General features: G+C 40.2%; 1 protein-coding gene across 8 annotated transcripts in view; it reads right to left on the reverse strand.

Annotated features, from left to right (window-relative positions):
* Positions 1-937: 937 nt before the first annotated feature.
* Positions 938-17,391, reverse strand: part of HACL1 (2-hydroxyacyl-CoA lyase 1) — a 34,115-nt gene continuing 17,661 nt past the window's right edge. For 7 of the 8 annotated variants that reach the window (XM_050942898.1, XM_050942894.1, XM_050942893.1 and 4 more), the window contains 11 exons: positions 16,002-16,096; positions 14,191-14,303; positions 10,394-10,529; positions 7,978-8,083; positions 6,902-6,985; positions 6,062-6,163; positions 4,842-4,996; positions 3,118-3,276; positions 2,057-2,164; positions 1,518-1,704; positions 938-1,113 (listed from right to left, as the gene is read on the reverse strand). In XM_050942898.1, coding sequence (XP_050798855.1) covers positions 1,081-1,113; positions 1,518-1,704; positions 2,057-2,164; positions 3,118-3,276; positions 4,842-4,996; positions 6,062-6,163; positions 6,902-6,985; positions 7,978-8,083; positions 10,394-10,529; positions 14,191-14,303; positions 16,002-16,096 — 1,278 coding nt within the window. In that variant the 3' untranslated portion in view covers positions 938-1,080. The remainder of the gene's footprint in view (positions 1,114-1,517; positions 1,705-2,056; positions 2,165-3,117; positions 3,277-4,841; positions 4,997-6,061; positions 6,164-6,901; positions 6,986-7,977; positions 8,084-10,393; positions 10,530-14,190; positions 14,304-16,001; positions 16,097-17,391) is intronic. The other variant, XM_050942895.1, reaches the window with a different exon arrangement.

The raw sequence follows: 17,391 nt of genomic DNA on the forward strand, positions 1-17,391 counted from the left end.
CCTAGGTGACCCCCCATAGCCAACCCTAAGCGCAGGGGTCCATTCAACTGGCCCCAACGTTAACGGTTTGCAATCTCTTGATCGTGGAATGTTTATTTCTGAATTCTTATGCACTACTGATTTCATTGTGATAGGTGTGTGTGGGAACAGGTGGACAAGGCAGTAATTTAAGATTTTCTTTTTCTGCAAGCAAAGTGGGTTCGAGTTATCAGGCTGCAGAAATTAATCCAAACAAACAAATTCAGTATTGCAGTGAAATCTGGCATTTTTTAAATACACTTTAGAAGTTTCTAAAGTGATTCCAGGGTACAAAGCTGCCAATTCACAGTCTGCATCTCTGTACAGAAAAATACAGTGCAAGAAATTAAGGGCTTAGTCCTTTTCTGACAAGACTCCCATTGAAATTAGTGGATATTTTGCTGGAGTAGAGGCCGAGCACCAACCCTGAAAGGTGCTGAGGACTGCCAACTCGAATGGACTGTGGGAATAGGGAGTGAAGATATTCAGCACCTCTCACTGATGATCCAACCCAGAGTAAGAGACTTGGGGTCTATAATAAAAAAAAAAAAAAAAAAAAAAAAAAAAAAGCTCTCTAGCAAGCAGCATGTTGTTCAAGAGGCGAGAAAACCAACCCCCAAACAAAGGACAGACTATGATTGCAAAGATCTTTTTCCATTTGTAAACAACCTACATTCCCTTTCCCCTCCCAGCCCTCTCCCCCCCACCCCCAAGGACTAAGGATTTAATTGACAAGTCTGATCTGTTACATTTGTAGTAAAAAGAAAAGAATGATTTTATCATTCAAGTGTTTCCATACGATCTGGTTCCTAGCCATAAAAGGAAGATTTCCTTTGAATGGATACTCTGATGTACATTTAGGAGTCTCTTGTGTTGATTACCGCTATTACAGTAGTGTATAGGTGTTTTTTTTTTAAAAAAAAATGAAACAAAAACTAGGATTTTACAATCTTATGTAAATAATGATGATAAAATATAGCTTTAGCTGTTTCACTCCTGGAAAATGATTGGTTTGGCTGAAGCAGATGTATTGGCTAGGATCATCACACAGTGCATCTTTTGTTACATATTAGAACGAGTCAGCCAGTGAAAATCCTGGAAGCAAAAAACAAAAATGAAACAGACAAATAGAAGGTGGAGTAGAATACAAATATGTATTTACTAACATACATTCCTGCCCTTGTGGAACTGCGTAAGACTGCTTATGGAAATAATTTTATTCTCAATTTCTTTGGTAGGAGATTAGAGAAATGATTTTTGATACTGTGACAACACTCTTAACATTATCATCAATAAAAAAGACCTATTAGGAAAATGTAAGGAAGGAAGATGGTGAAGTCAAAGGCCCTGATACTGCAAAGAGCTGAGCATGAGTGGATCCCTGTAGCTCCACAGATCCTCGCTGCAGACCAGCACCCTCTCCACATGTCCCAACAGAGCTTCAGGAAGACACAGGGGGTCTGTCCATCAGAGCCTGAGAAAAATGAAAAAGCACATACCTGCTGCTTTCTGTCAGCTTGTGGGTTGATCATTACATTGATAAGGGAAGGCACTTGCTTCTCTACCAGGCTTGCTTTCAGGGCATTTTGCAGTTCCTCTGGTGTTTTTACAAAGTATCCTTTACCCCCAAATGCTGACATAATCTGCTCATAGTGAGAATTTGGCAGGAGACAAACAGGGGGTGCACTGAAAGAAGCAAAGAGGTTTATGGTTCATAGCAGAGTTAAAATTGTAAGAATGACCAAATAGGATTATGCCAATTTTAGTACTTTTAAATGACTAGATGGTCATTATGCTGGCCCGCTAAGTTTCTCCAGTGCTGGTGGGACATGTAATTCAGTTCCTCTGAATTTAGTTGTGTGTAACTGGGCATGGTGATAATGTAAAAGTATATTTGTTGCCATTTAGTTACTGATCTGAGACCACAAAGCTTTTCACTTCAGCTTCTAGTCTAGAACAGAAAATACTAGACATGAATAAAAAGACCCTCTTGGTCGCTTCTCAGTTAATTAAAAGCACATAGGTTAGAGGTACTCACCACACAGTTGGTTCTCCAGATTTTAACATCTCCTTCCAGGAATCTGCATCCAAACCACTGTATATCCCATTGTTGTTTACTATGATAATTACAACTGGTAAGTTATACCTGCAACCATTCATAAATAATAAAAAATGATTGTGGGAGAAATTCTAAAGAATTGCATCTTTCTGTGAAGCGCTAAAGGGCCACTCCACTTCTGTATTAAAGTTCTTATACCTACTATTGTTACACGTGACACAAATTCACAGGGTCTGGTCTACAGTCTGGCCTCTAACCAGTCTCCTGGGAGTGACCTCTTTAGCTTGCTGGACCCGAGGATCCACAGTTTCACGGGGCCATGACTCACGAACTGGCCTATCAGGCTCCAACAATCCCTCTCTCTCTCCCCATGGCTCTTTGTGGTGAGTCCAGATGAGCCACACTTCTGTGAGAGACTTAGTCACCTCACTCCATTTGGGGTGCAATGCTTTTCATTCAGTATCTGCAGCCTAGACCAGGCACCCTTTGGATCTTTATTAGTTACCTGGAAACTAGAATCTGTAAATCTGTGAGTTAGCACGATAATGGTAGCTTAGTACAGAGTTCATATTGGTGGAAGCCATGGCTTTGCCATGTCGTCCTTCTCTCAGCCCCATCTTTGCTCATCCCACTGTCTGTCTACCTCCTCTGCCTTTGCTTTCCTGCTAGGGCTTTTGCCCTGTTTCCCTGCAGAGAGGTGTGGGTGCTGGGAAATAACTTGCTCTAAAGAGTTAATATTCAGTCACTGAGGCTTCCATTCAAATGTGTTGATCCCAGCCCAGACAATCCTAGTGGCTATATTTCTCAAATACCTAGGCTGATCTCTCATGTCACAGGGAGAAAATAAGTTCTTTCCTTTCCTTCCACAAGAGGAAGCAAATAGCACCTAATATTAGTAGGACAACATTATTTTTCTGTATTTTTTCAGTTCGTTTTCTTTGTGCATTTAATTGCACTTTGTGTATAGTCGGTTTCCCTGATCTGGATAGTCTGTAAGGGATAATAAATTAAGATGGTTTACTTGATCAAAAAAACTTTACCTGCAGATAGTTTCCACTTCCATGCCAGAAAATCCAAAAGCACTGTCTCCTTCTACACAGATCACTCGCTGCTCGGGTGTCTGATCTTTAGCCACCATTGCAGCTGCAATAGCAAAACCTAGCCCAACTCCCATTGTTCCAAATGTACCAGCATCCAGTCTACAGATAAAGTAGAATTATTGCCTATTTCTTCACTGCATTATTTTTCCTGTACAGCCAGGCAAATAGTTCTCAAATTGTCCATGACAGTTTGTTCTTGGCTTGCAGAAATTTTGAGATGACCCAACTACTTATAAAACAGTATCTGGATAGTAAAAAGGCATTTGACACATGTATTGCTATATTACACACCATGGGTCTAAATAGGTTTGGTTTTCATATGGGAATCTGATCAAGATTTCTTAATACTCTAATGAACACACATATAAATAGAACTTTTAAAAAATGAGTTGACTGGAATAAGAGATGCTTATATACTACCAATTACAATGTACTGTATTCCTGATTGCTTTCAGTCTACATTGTACTGGTATTTCAAGACATCTAATTAATATGTAATCAGATGTTTCAAGTGGTAGTAAAATAGTTGTTCTATTGAGTCTTGCATCCCAAAGGTCAAATAGGCTACATGAAATCTTTTCTACATTTAACTCACTGGAAATCCAACTAGAAGCCACTTTCAGGCAAATAATGCTATTCAAATTCTAGTCTTCAGGTTCAACTTTTGAAATCAAATTGCAAGCTGTAATTAAATAAAGACCATTTCATCTAGGTAAATGCAGAATACATAAAAAAAATGCACTATTGTAGGCCTAACTTTTCTAATTTGCCCTCTTATGTGCACAACGCTATGGGCAAGGAAAAAAAAGTGTAATAATCACCGTGCCAGCCTTCTAAAAAATTTTATATATATTTTCCCACAGTTAATTTTAAATTAACTTTATTTAATCTCAAAATACGTTGTTAGCATGATATGTCACAAATGAACCTGTTTTCAGAAGGAGGTTCTAGACTCCACAGTCAGATCTGAAGGGTCACCTCAGCAAAGATTGTTCAGTTCTCTCTCATACAATCTAATCAATACACAGACTAGCTCTAATTTACAGGCATTCTGTAACAGCTGGCTTTAATAAAGTCACAAATCAGAACTTCAGAATTTGTATGTCTACATTCAGGCATCTGAATTCCTATGCAGAAGCCCAATATTTAGCCTGCTTTCCAAAGGTGCTGTACACGTGTAGCTCCCATTGATTTTAAGGGGATTCTGCATTTCAGCACTTTGTGTGTGTGAATCTGCTTGCAGGATAGGACCCCAGCCTATTTATTTTAAAAATTGTAAATAAATCCTAACATTTTTAGGCACAGATTCACACACTAAGTATGGGACTCAATAATATACTCCCATCCCAAAAAGAACTGAGATCTCTGCTAAATAAAACTTTCACTTGCTTGAAATATGGCCTTTTATTACCATTGTACTATGTGCTGAAGTCCCACACAAATCAACGCGTATTCAGTATAAAAATCAATGACAGGGTATGACCAAAAGAGAAAAAGATAACTTGCCTTAACAAGAACAAACCCACCCCAAAGACACATTATATATTTACTTTACTTAAATAACTTTTTTATTTAAAAGACACAACATCAGTAACCTATAACCCAACTGTGTAGAAACATATGCACATAATTGTTGCATCACGGCAACAAAGAAAATACTTTACCTGTGGCGAGGAAGATAGTTTGGAAGCATAGTGCGTCCAATGTCCATAGTATTAGCTCCCTCGCTAACCAGAATGCAGTCCCTGGGTAACAGTTCTCTGACATGATGGAATACTGTATAATAATTCATAGGCAGGGACTTTTGTAATGCCAATGCCTTTAAAAAAATAAGAGAGACTATAAATCATTTCTATACGCACTGCTTAGCATAAGGGCAACGTGCTTTGCCATGTGTGAATATTACCACTGAAGTCAGGGACTATTCTCCTGAGTAAGGGCTATAGAACTAGACTCCCTCCCAGTGGCTGAGATCAGCAGAGTCACTTTCGCTGACAGTGCCTTTGTAATTCTGAAGACAGGCAGTTTTCAGCAGAGGTTCCCGCAGGTGTGCAACCTGCTCCCTTTGCTGGTGTGCCATCGTCAACAGTTTATTGACCTTTAGAGCAACGAGCAAGGCACATCAGTTTGTTCAACCCTGATTATAACTATTTATTATCTGTATTGCCGCGCACCCACTCATGGGCCAGAATCACATCATGCTAGGTGCTGTTCAAACACAGAGTAAAAATGTTGGACTATTTCTAATCGCAGATGAGCTGTGTCATTTGTGTGCTGGGGTGGTTCAGGAACAGCTCCGGTTTGTGCTGTCTACTGAAAGGAATCTAATTTAGGCTCCAATCCTGCAGACACATATGGGCTTAAACTTCCAGGCATGAACAGTCCACTTCATATGCAGAAATTTAAAGACATCCATAAGTATTTGTAAGATTGGGACCTTAACGTGTCACTTGCTTTTAATGTACATCATTGTCACAATAACTGGCACAACCATAAAATAAAATAAAAATAAAGGATCTACCTCAGCAAAACTGAGCTGTCATATGCTAAGAGTAACACCACATCACTTGCAAATCAATTCTGTTACCATATCATCTTCTACACAAGGGCTTCCTTCTGGCACTATGGTCCTGATCCAGAGCCCAATGACTTCTATGGGGTTTGGATGACAATTAGCTCTTAAGCCCAGTCTGTCCATATAGTAGATAAATCTGAACACAGTAAGTCTACAGGAATCTTCTGAAACATTCTGATATCATTCAGAATTTAGCAATTTGAAAGTTCTGATTAGTAGGGAGACTTAACTACAATAATGTCAGGAATATGATTGATACTGTGTCCAGAAAAAGGATCAAAAGTCACTTTTACTGAGCCACAGTATTACCTTGGATCTTTCTTCATTGCTCTTCATTTTCTCTCTTAAACCCTTCCACCACTCTGAGTAAGAAGGATGTTTCCATTCCATTAGAATAAGTTGTTCTAAAAGCTAAAATAAAAACACACACACACGATTTATCCTCTTTCAAAACACAAACCTCAGAATAATTTCTTCCAGAAAATCTAAAATCAGGGGTCTCAAAACACACAGCCCGCGGAGTTATTTGCTGTGGCCCGCCAAGCTCCCTGTGCCCCTCCTACCCCCCGGGAGTTATTTCCTGCAGCCGCCAAGCTCCCCTCACACGCCACCCCCCCCACCCCAAAGCACGTTGCATCCCCGCTCCTCTGCCTACCTCCAGGTGCTTCCCACCACCAAACAGTGTTTGGCGGCGCTAAGTGCTTTCCAGGAGGAAGGTGGGAGGAGCGGGGAGCCATGTGCTCAGGGGAAGAGGTGGAGAAGAGGCAGGGCCGGGGCGGGGATTTGGGAAAGGGGTTGGAATGGGGCAGGAAGAGGTGGGGCAGGGCCTCATGGAAGGGGTGGAGTGGGGGTGGGGGCAGGGCTTTTGTACCTTCATATGAAAAGGTGTCATTGATGCAGCCCTTGAGCCAAAGTGTTCTAGTGCTCATGTGGCCCTCGTGGTGATTTGAGTTTGAGATCCCTGATCTAAATCATACACCAAGATCCCAGCACAATACTACATCTACTTTTAAATTTTAATTTTGGATTAGATACTGGATGCAAGCATATATATACTGCATAAAAATGCTTTTCCTAGGACTATTTTTTAAAAAATTAACTCTCTTTCTACAAGTCAGAGGAGGTTATAGACACCTTGCAGTACATTACCTGCTCAGTCACAGCATTTATGTCACCTAATAAATTTGCCGCAGGTCTCACGTTATTCCCCAGCTCTTCTGCACAAATATCAACCTTTTTTTAAAAAAATAGTTATTAGACAAAAGAACACTGAATCAATTAGTCTTATTGACTTAAAAATATTCCTTACACTGTAAAATAGAAGAGTATTTTCTAACAACCTCATTAGTCCTCACTTTGGCTCTAAGAGTAATTTCCAGTAAAGATTAGAGGAAGTGCTATTCAGGAGATGATTTACTCCAAGTAAAAACCTACTGAACATTCCCATTTTCAGATGTTCATCTGTACCCTTAGCACCGACTTACTGCTTCTGTTATACCTCTGACACACAGTACTATATATAAAACTTTGTTAGTACTAGCGTGAAGAGCACAAGCTAGACACCTTTGGAGACCAGACGAGACTAATTATGTTTCAGACTACTGAAAGCCAGCTAATCAGAGAGCAAAACTGATTGTTGCCCTTGGACACATGGTTTATAATATTTTGAAATGGGGGAGGAGTAAAATTGTGTTTACGTCGTACCCTTCCTAACACAGACAGCTTGCCAGAAGTATTCATTTGTTAAGTAGCCTTTCCTCCACTACTCTCATTGTTCCCAAGTGGTCAGGCTCTGATAATGAGCAGCAAGATCTTGTTTGCTTTGACTGTAAATACAAGACAATGTTTTTAAAGGATCCTATTGAGAGAGGCGTCCATTATGATGAACAATTTCAAAACTCTTTGGTTCTGATCAAGGAAACTGTAGTCCTATACATGGTACATGTACATTATGGGCCTAACCCCTGTGCTTCTGCACTGAATAGGAACTTTGCCATTAATTCAATGGGAGCAGCATCAAGTCCTATATGCTCGGAATAACATTATATTGATTTTGAAAATATCAAGGGAATTAAAAACAAATACAAGTAATTATTTTGGAGAACTACAGTGACCACATGCATTGTACTGCACTGTCAATATGACAGATTACACATGAAAGAGCAGGCTATTACAGAGAGCGCTAACCTACAGAACGTGCTGTTCAAATTATTTTCCTAGATTACCTGGATAATCATTACATCTGGTCGAAATCTTGGAGGAAGTCCAAAGTGCAAAATCCAGTTCAACCTGGCACCAAACAATATTATTACATCAGCATGCTGCAATGCCCTAATAACGGAAAACAAGAGAAAAACATGAAATGTAAATATTTTTATACATTAACTCCTTGCTTAACGTTGTAGTTATGTTCCTGAAAAATGTGACTTTAAGCGACATGATGTTAAGAAAATCCAATTTCTCCATAAGAATTAATGTAAACGAGGCGGGGGGGGGAAGGGCGGTGTTAGATTGCCGGGAAATTTTTTTCACCCGACAAAAGACTGTGTGTGTGTGTGTGTGTGTGTGTGTATAGATACATATATTTTGTCTTTTGTCTGGTGATTCTCACCCCCCCCCCCCATATACATACATACATACATACACACACAGTATAAGTTTTAAACAAATAATTTAATACTGTACACAGCAATGAGGATTGTGAAGCTTGGTTGAGGTGGTGAAGTCAGAGGGTGGGATATTTCCCAGGAAATGCCTTCCTGTTAAATGATGAACCAGCACTCGGCTGAGCCCTCAAGGGTTAACATTGTTGTTAATGTATTCTCACACTCTACAAGGCAGTACAAATGGAGGGAGGGGAGACAGCATGGCAGACAAAGACACAAACCCTGTGTGTGAGAGAGAAAGATGCGCATTGCCCCTTTAAGTATGCTGACTCCACTCTAAGTAGATTGTCTTTTTAAGTAGATCAACAAGTTGAGACAGCAAGTGCTGCTAGTAAGCTCCTGACATCCTGAGCCCTGTTACGTCCCCCCCGGCTCTATGGAGATGGCGTAAGTGGGGGGCAAGAGCAGGGGGGAGGGGGAACACCCTGACACTAGCTCCCCTCTTCCCCACCCCCACACAACAAGCAGGAGGCTCCAGGAAGCAGCTCCAAGACAGAGGGCAGGAAAGCACATGGCAGTAGGGCGAGGGACAGTTGAACTGCCAGCAATTGATAGCCTCCTGGGTGGCTGCTGCACAGGGAATTGAGGGGAGCGGGGAGCTTATAGGGGCTGCCGGGCCACCCAGGTTCCAAGCCCCCACCAGCTAGCTCCAGTGGGCTGCTCTTTCTGTAAACAGTGGACAAAGCAGGTGGCTGCCAAACAACATTATAAGGGAACATTGTGCAACTTTCAGCAACGTAACAATGAAACAACTTTAACTGGGACGACTTTAAGTGAGGAGTTACTGTATTTAATTGCTTTTCAAAAATGGTAATAGTTCCAGATAGCACAGCACCCCTATCATTTAGGAGAATACAATACCACATATTGCTTCCCTCCTGTCGGTATTTGTTTAGCTCAGCAAGATAAAAAATCTTTTATATAGACAGCTGTCTCTTGGTTTATATAAGCAGAAGATTTTCTGAATTTCCAAATAAAGCACTAAGGTCTTTCTAAAACAGTGTTCATTTTGTGAAAGTAATTATTAGAGCAAAAAACAAAACAAAAAACAAATGAACAAAAACCCTACTTCAGAAGAACGCTGAGGTTGCAAAATCAAGCACTCAAAAGTTAGAAAATACCAGAATGAAGGTTGACCATGTAACCTTAATTAAGCCCTCTGGTGTGTATGCCCAATTTGGCTCAGATGCCGAGCAAAGTACCTCAGGTGTAGTTTTTAAATTCTCAGATTTATTAATAACATACTCTACAATGATGAAGATATTTGCTCAACACACAACTTCGTTTAAGTTTAAGTATATAGGAGTTTCAACTGCAAAGTAAGACCACCCTACACACATACCTGCAAGTGCTCTATAAGTAAGTTCACATTAATTTGTCAGTGACTACAATTATTTTTTTAAAAACACAATCTTCAATATAGGTCTCTTTGATCCAATTAAAGGCTTTACAGAGACGGTAGTTCAATTAAACTGGAATGTACTACAAATGCTATAAAAGGAGGCTGCATAAAGTAAAATTTGAATTGTGATACTTCATTTTATGTACCACTTTATAGCCTTAAAGGTCAGCATACTGAATATGCCAGTAGTTTTCCGCTACATGTAATTTAACTTTGTTTACGTACTTCATTCTGTGCTATAAACTACTATATTGTCTGATATAGGCTTAATATTTATACAACAAAACGTAACTCAAAAGAATTCAGCTTAGCTCTTGCCAAAAATTTCTAGTGACTCCCACGCTTTCACCCTGGACTCAGTTCTAAGCAGTATTTGACATCAGCTGTGTAAAGCTACTGGCTTTATCCACTGCCATAAAATGGCATGAAATGTGAAAACAAACTTTTTTTGCTTTTTGCATTAGGCCTTCCACAGTATTTGTAACATGTTGCAATTTGATGCATCTTTAATGGTATGTTCCTACTAGTTTCCCAGAAGATAGGATTGGAAGCAAAGCCTTGGTTTATACTGACCTGGATCTGGCTGCAGCTACACAGTTTGGATGGTTGTCAGGAACAACTCCTTTCCCCATTGGGGTAGGCAGAAATGGTAGCCCACATTGGTCTACCAACTTTCTGATGCTGTTTTCAGCACGTGAATAAGCAGCTCCTATAGGAAACAAAGTACAAAGAATGGTTTCATGTGATCTATAATTATGCCTTTTCATAGCCCCATTTAAACAAGGTGCTTAAGTAAGGGCTTAACTTCAAGTATGTGAGTGAATAGTCCCACTGACTTAGAAATACTCATGTGCTTAAAGTTACATATATGCTTAAATGTTTCTCTAAAACAGGAGAACAATGTGATCTCTGAACATATAGGATACATATACTCTTCAGTTAACCCAAAAAAACGTATTATATAGATGGGGCTGGTAGCACTCCCTATTATTAAGGCTGCCTGACACTTCCCATTATAAAACCCTGCTTTCAGTTGCCTGTAACTTGCCAAACTTTTAACTGTTTGGCTGAGCCTTTTCATGGCAGGTGTCTGCCACAGGCAGAATGCGTTCAGAAAAATTTTCACCAAAATGGTTTAGCTGTTTCTGAGAAAGAGGCTGGGGAAAAATACATTGCCAGAATTTTACACCATTGGCAAAACAATCTTTTCTCTGAGAAGTTCTAGTGCTTTGGATCAGGGACTGGAAATTTGGCATGGGGAAGAGATAGGATTGGGACACAGTCACATTGCAATGAATGGGGCAGAAGGGGTCAAAAACTTGGAATGTATAAGTAGAAGAGTCTGTGCCTACTAGAGCACACTCCTCTCCAGAGCCTGGAATGGAACCTAAGATTCACGAGTCTCATCACTCCTCTGCTGCCAACAAGCATCTGTGAAATCCACTGCAAATTGTGTCTCTCATCTGGTCCACACAGAGGATGATAATCTACTACTGCTATAGTTATTCCATTAGCTCAAATGACAGAGGTCTGTGCGGTGGATCTAAAAGGTTCTTACCCTGCTTATGAACCAGGCGCACGTCAACAGGATATCATGATGGAATTTCTGTTTTTCAATTTGTTTTTTTTAAATACTTAGGAAATTACATACACAAAAACTATGTTAAAAGAACATTACAGCTGCAAGGTCAAGCACTGGAAAGTTAGGAAATGCCACAATTAATGTTGCCTGTACAGCCTTAATTCAGCACCCCAACACATATGTATTACGATGAAGTATTTAACTACACGATCACAAACTATTTTTTCCACCGCACCGATCTCAGTCAGCGCACAAAATTGATGGTGCTCACTTAATGCACTCCTTTATTTTCTCCTCACTGTTCAATGTGTGGCCCTAGTCCTTATTAACTGTACATTATTCAAGCCAGGCTCTGAAACCAGATTACTTTCCCAATGGGTTTTTCTATGATGCTTGTTACTACAGTATCTGAGTGTTTCACAAACATTATTTTCACAGTGAGATGAAGATTTTATTCTGATTTTAAAGACTGGTATCTGAGATCACAGACATTTAAAGTCAACAGTATCCACTAATTTTGGGTGCCCACTTCGTAGCACTGGGGACTTCATTTTTTCCAGAGTATATACATTCATACATTCAAAGCACAGCTCCCATTGACTTCAGCTGCAGCTGTAATTTCTCAGCACCTATCAAATCAGATTTCAGAATCTCAAGTCAGGCACAATTATTGACCATCTGTGAAAATTCTCTTTAAGTGACTTGCATAGGATCATATAGGAACTCAGTGGAAGAGGCAGAGATAGAATCCAGCTCCCCAGGGTAGCATTCAACTGCCTTAATTATGAGACCCTCCATTTTCTTCCTGCAATCCCCTGCCTCATTCAGCACACACCTTCCAATTTTTGCAACAAAAGAGGCCAGGGTCCTACAGATAACGGCCTTCTTCACTACACAACCCTGATTCATTCCCAGGCCCGTCCTGTGCACTGAATGAATGTTTAAAAAAAAAAAAAAAGTATGTAATTAACAAATGTAATGCACAAACACAAGGGGCCTGAATTAAGGATGCACAGGCAATCTTAATTCTGGCATTTCTTTTAAGTACTTGATTCTGCAACCTTAGTACTGGCCTTTTAACTTTGTGTTTTTGTGGGCAACATAGTAATGTGTGTGTCATGCTTTACACTGAAGCAGTTAAAAAGACACCTTTACCTAACAGGAATTATGAGGGCTCCCAATGACTGAAGCTTGGAAATAAGGTTCTAGATATTTAGCATACACAATAGAAAGCACTGCAATTAAGATATTTTGATAAGTGACTTTAGGGTCTCTCTTGGATTTTAGTCACTGACCATCTCCTAAGCACTTGAATGGACATGCAAACAAAAGCTCTCTGATTATTTAGTCATCTGCAAGACCTTGATTACTAGAAAACAAGTCCAATTTTAGAGGACTGGTGATTGGTAGGAAGAACATAAAAATTGTGCTAGTGGATCAGATTTGTGGTCCATCTAGCCTAATACCTTGTTTCTGACAAGGGTGATCATCAGACGCTTCAGAGGAAGGTGCAAGAAATCCCATAATAAGCAGATGTGGGATAATTTGACCCCAAGGAAGGTCATTGGCTTAAAACCTGAAGAATGAGGTTTTATATCCTTGGCAAATTTTTTGCTAGCATTAAACTACAACAACTCTGGATATGCGTGTTATCCATACAAATGTCCAATTTCTCTTTGAATTTTGCTGTATTTTTGGCTTCAGCAACATCCTGTAGCAACGAGTTCTGCAATCTAATTATGCATTATGTGGAAAAAAGTATTTCCTTACATCAGTTTCAAATGTCCCACTATTCAATTTCATTGAATGTGCCTTTGGTCTTGTGTTACAGGCTAGGGAGAAGAGATGCTCCTAATTCACCTTCTCTATACAATTCGCTATTTTATATACTATTATCATGTCACGTATTTGTCTCCATTCTATGAGTAAACAATCCAATTTTCTTCAATTTCTCTTTATGAGAGAATATAGAGCCTATCTCTCCGATATCAGAGCCTTTCATCTCTCATTCACCTGTTCATATTCAGCCAGCTCTCTAGTAACTGGCTAGCAATTCAGTGGCCTTTATTAAATAAATTGGTGGTTTCAGTTCAGTTCCTGCTGGACATGTGTCTTCATCACAAAAAGCATCAGGACTGCTGACCACTTAGAAGAGAGGCAAAATGACTGAATGGGCACGGAGTCTGAACTACCCTCTGATCCATAGAGGGACCATTTCTGATCTAGAGGTGAAGTGTACTGGCACAGTGTAGTGGAAAGTCTGTAATATAGCAATGGCGGCAGCAGCTGTAGTATGGTTACAGAGTAGGCTTCACAATCTAGGTCTGGTAGTCTGGCACATTCAGTGAGTACAAATCAAATAATAAAGATCACTTTGGTTCGGTGTCATGATTCTCCCAGTAGAATGCAAGAGTATTAGACAGGTATACGTCAGAGAAGACACTTTTACAGTGTGACAAACAGGGTTTGTTTAAGTTTTGAATGGAACAGGCTTTACGCTCAGGATAATATTTACCCATTTGTTTTCCATATATATTCAGTGTATTGTATTGTCCTGACTTACTCTAGATGAAAAAATAAAGGGAAAATCTAGAGCAAGCCAGTATACATTCAAGATGGAGGGAAACAATTATTCCAGTAGTAAAACAGATTTTAGTTCCAAGTTTAAAGATGCTATTTTATAAACAGTGAAAAGAAAAAAGATGTTTTAAATTTAAGAAGATAAGTACTTGTGTCACTATTCTTTCCAACACCTGGAAAAGTTCAAAGCTACATCAAAGCATGTTACCTTTGCCAATGATTAGGAGAGGCTGTCTGGAATGCGCAAGGATAGATGCTGCTTCAGATACAGCAGAGTGCTCAGCTGTGCAGACAGGGGGTGGCAAACAGCACTTAACATATCTGGAAGACAGATAGGCTAGCATCTTCAAGGAAATGCAATGCAAAGCAAGCAATTCTCAAAAGGTAAAATAAGTCACTCACTGTAAAACAACAGAGTTTGTATTTAACAATTTATCAGCTCATGGTATTTGTCAGAACAGCAAATTTATTTTAAAAAACAAAATTTAAATTGGTCATCATATTCAAACCAAATTTTTCTAAGAACAAGCCACTCCATAGAAGAAGCAAAATATTTAGCATGCTGCAAAAATAAAACCCTTAATTTTAATATCGTCTTATTTTATATGTGCGTTACACTGTGAACTAATAACCTATGCATATTTCTATTAACACATACATAGTAATTTTAAATCATATCATGTGTCTTGGCAAAGCCTTGCATTCTGAAGCTTTCCTTTCCTCCCTCTCACATGTGGGCAGCTACCTCTCTGCATAAACCCTCTTTTAGACTCATGATAGCAATAAAACAGCTGCAAAGGCTGCCCACTCTAGTTTCCTCCCTACTGCTTTTCATAAAAGAAATGATATTTTCTTGAGAAGTCTGCCAAAGGTTCAAGATTTCTGCAATTGTCCTGTAGAGGGCAGCGGAAGAAGAGGAATGCAACAGAAACCTTCTCTACCACCTTTGTAATTGCAGGTTCTACCACGTCCCCATATAAGCCTGCAAAACCTAGCACTTATATCACAGGAGTGCCTCAATTAACACAATACCTGCCATTCAGATGCCACCCCCATTAAGTCAATGGGACTTCAACATGTATTTAAGTGCTTTCCTGAACAAGAATGGGGCTAAGTACATGCTTAAGTGCTTTCCTCCTCCCTAATGTAAACGGTCCCTGTAATCACATACTCGTTCATAAGCCGAATATTTTTGGTAAAAATGTGACGCATCAAAGAGCGGGGGTCGGATTATAAACAGGTCTACACCAAATTTTGATGATTTTAAAATCTATGGAATCATTGAATTGAATATCTAATACATTGTCGTTTTGTTTACCCGGAGCATCTGCAGGCATGGACCCTTCAGCTCCCCGTGGCAGCGGTTCATTGTTCGTCACTTCCCTCAGCTCCCATTGGCTGGGAATGGTGAACCGCGGCCACAGGGAGCTGAGGGGCTCCATGCCTGCAGACGCTCCAAGTAAACAAAACGTCTTGACCCGCCAATGGCTTAGCCCGACTGGCCGGGAGCCAAAGTTTTCCAACCCCTGAAATATAGAGTCAGCTTATGAAAGGGTCATACAGTTTTTGCTATTTTTACCTATCCATTTTGAGGGGTCGGCTTATAAAGGAACGGGCTAATGAACAAGCATATACGGTAATATTTTTCAATGTCTCCTAGTAATTCATCGCCTATCATTGAACTCATCTCTTTCTCCTATATATTCCTAGTATTCTAGGTGAGAATGTACCACTGCTTTACATAATGGCATAATAATACTGTCATAATATTTTACTTCTTATAAATTCACCCCTGCATGACATAATAGAATACTACCTCCACAGGCTTGACTGGAAGTAATATAATTTCAATGTGTTCAAGCCCCTGTGGTAGGTTGTGCAACCTTTCCTTAAAAAGAAAAAAGAACTATTACTTCAAAACAGATTTTTTTGCTAAAGGCAATGACCAATGGATTAAAAGATCACGTAGGAAAAACTCCATATCTAACAACATCACCCATGCAAGTAACTTGTACTCACTTGACAGAGCTCTTGTTCACCTGTAGATTTACGAAGTCTCCTGGCATGTCAACATAACAGGCACCTGGGCGACCATAGATACTGCACCTCACTGCCTAGATTTATTGCGAGAAGAGAAAAGCACTACTTTAATCACTGTTTAAGAGAATTCTTAAAAATCTTGATACTTAAAAAAAAAATAAAAAAATCAGAGTGTAATGAAGCAGGTGAATTGTCTTATTCCCTATGCACCTGCAGGTAAAACTTCCTGGACACGATTTATAATGGGCTATTTTAACCTAACATTTTATGTTTTGTTAACTTTTTAAATTCCCTCCCACCCCATTTAAGCCAGATAAAGTGAGTCAGTGGACAGAAGGTACTGGATTGTAAATGCTTTGCCTCATTTACACTGAGACAGCAACACTATCATTTGTTAAATCAGCAGTTACGAAGTCGAAATTTCCTGCTGAATTTCTGTTTAAAGTACCATGATCCCTGAAGCCTCCATCTTTTATTACTTAGGACCAGGGCCGGTGCTACTATTCAGGCGAACTAGGCAGTTGCCTAGGGCGCCAAGATTGGGGGCACCAAAAAGCGGTGCTCCCAATTTTTTTTAAAGCGGTTCCTCCCTGAGCGTGCTGTCGCTGCTCCACTTCTCCTGCCTTCCAGGCTTGCAGCGCTAACCAGCTGTTTGGTGCCGCAAGCCTGGGAGAACTAGAGTGCGGCAGTGTGCTCAGGGAGGATGTGGAGCAGAGGTGAGCTTGGGTGGGGAGGTGATGCATGGCTCCCTGGGGGAGGGGAACTGCCACCGGGGGGTGCCTCAGGGTGGGGGGGGGGTGAGGGGCTGCCGCAGGGCTGTAGGGGGAGGCGGGGGATAAGGTGGAAGTTTCACCTAGGGCGCGAAACTTCCTTGCACCGGCCCTGCTTAGGACACCAGTGCTCCTGTTCCATAGATGCTACTGTGCTGAACTGGCACTTCTGGAAACAGTATTGCTTGTGACAGGATTTAAGTTGACACAGCTAATGTGGTGCTGCAGCAGTGGCACGAGACTTTTCAAACCCAATCCTGGAGAGCTAAGATAAGGATGTGTCTGTGGAAAACCTAAATCTCACAATATGAACATCTAGCAATAGTTCTTCACAGCCAAAACTGAAGAGATGAAGCTGCACGTGTGGCATTCCTAACTCCTGCACCTCTGTCACATAGAATGTCTTTAAGGCTTTATCCAACTCCCACTGAAGTCAACCGAAAGATTGTTGTAGACTTCAGTGAGAGTCAGATTGAGCCCATACATTGTTTGTAACCTTATTCCATGAACTATCATATGGGAAAGATCTCCCAAGTGTTTATAGTGACTTAACTAATCAACAAGCCCATGGTAAATTTGCAGAATTAGGTAATTAAATG

The sequence above is a fragment of the Gopherus flavomarginatus genome, chromosome 2, assembly GCF_025201925.1.
Source record: "Gopherus flavomarginatus isolate rGopFla2 chromosome 2, rGopFla2.mat.asm, whole genome shotgun sequence".
Lineage (NCBI taxonomy): Eukaryota > Metazoa > Chordata > Testudines > Testudinidae > Gopherus > Gopherus flavomarginatus.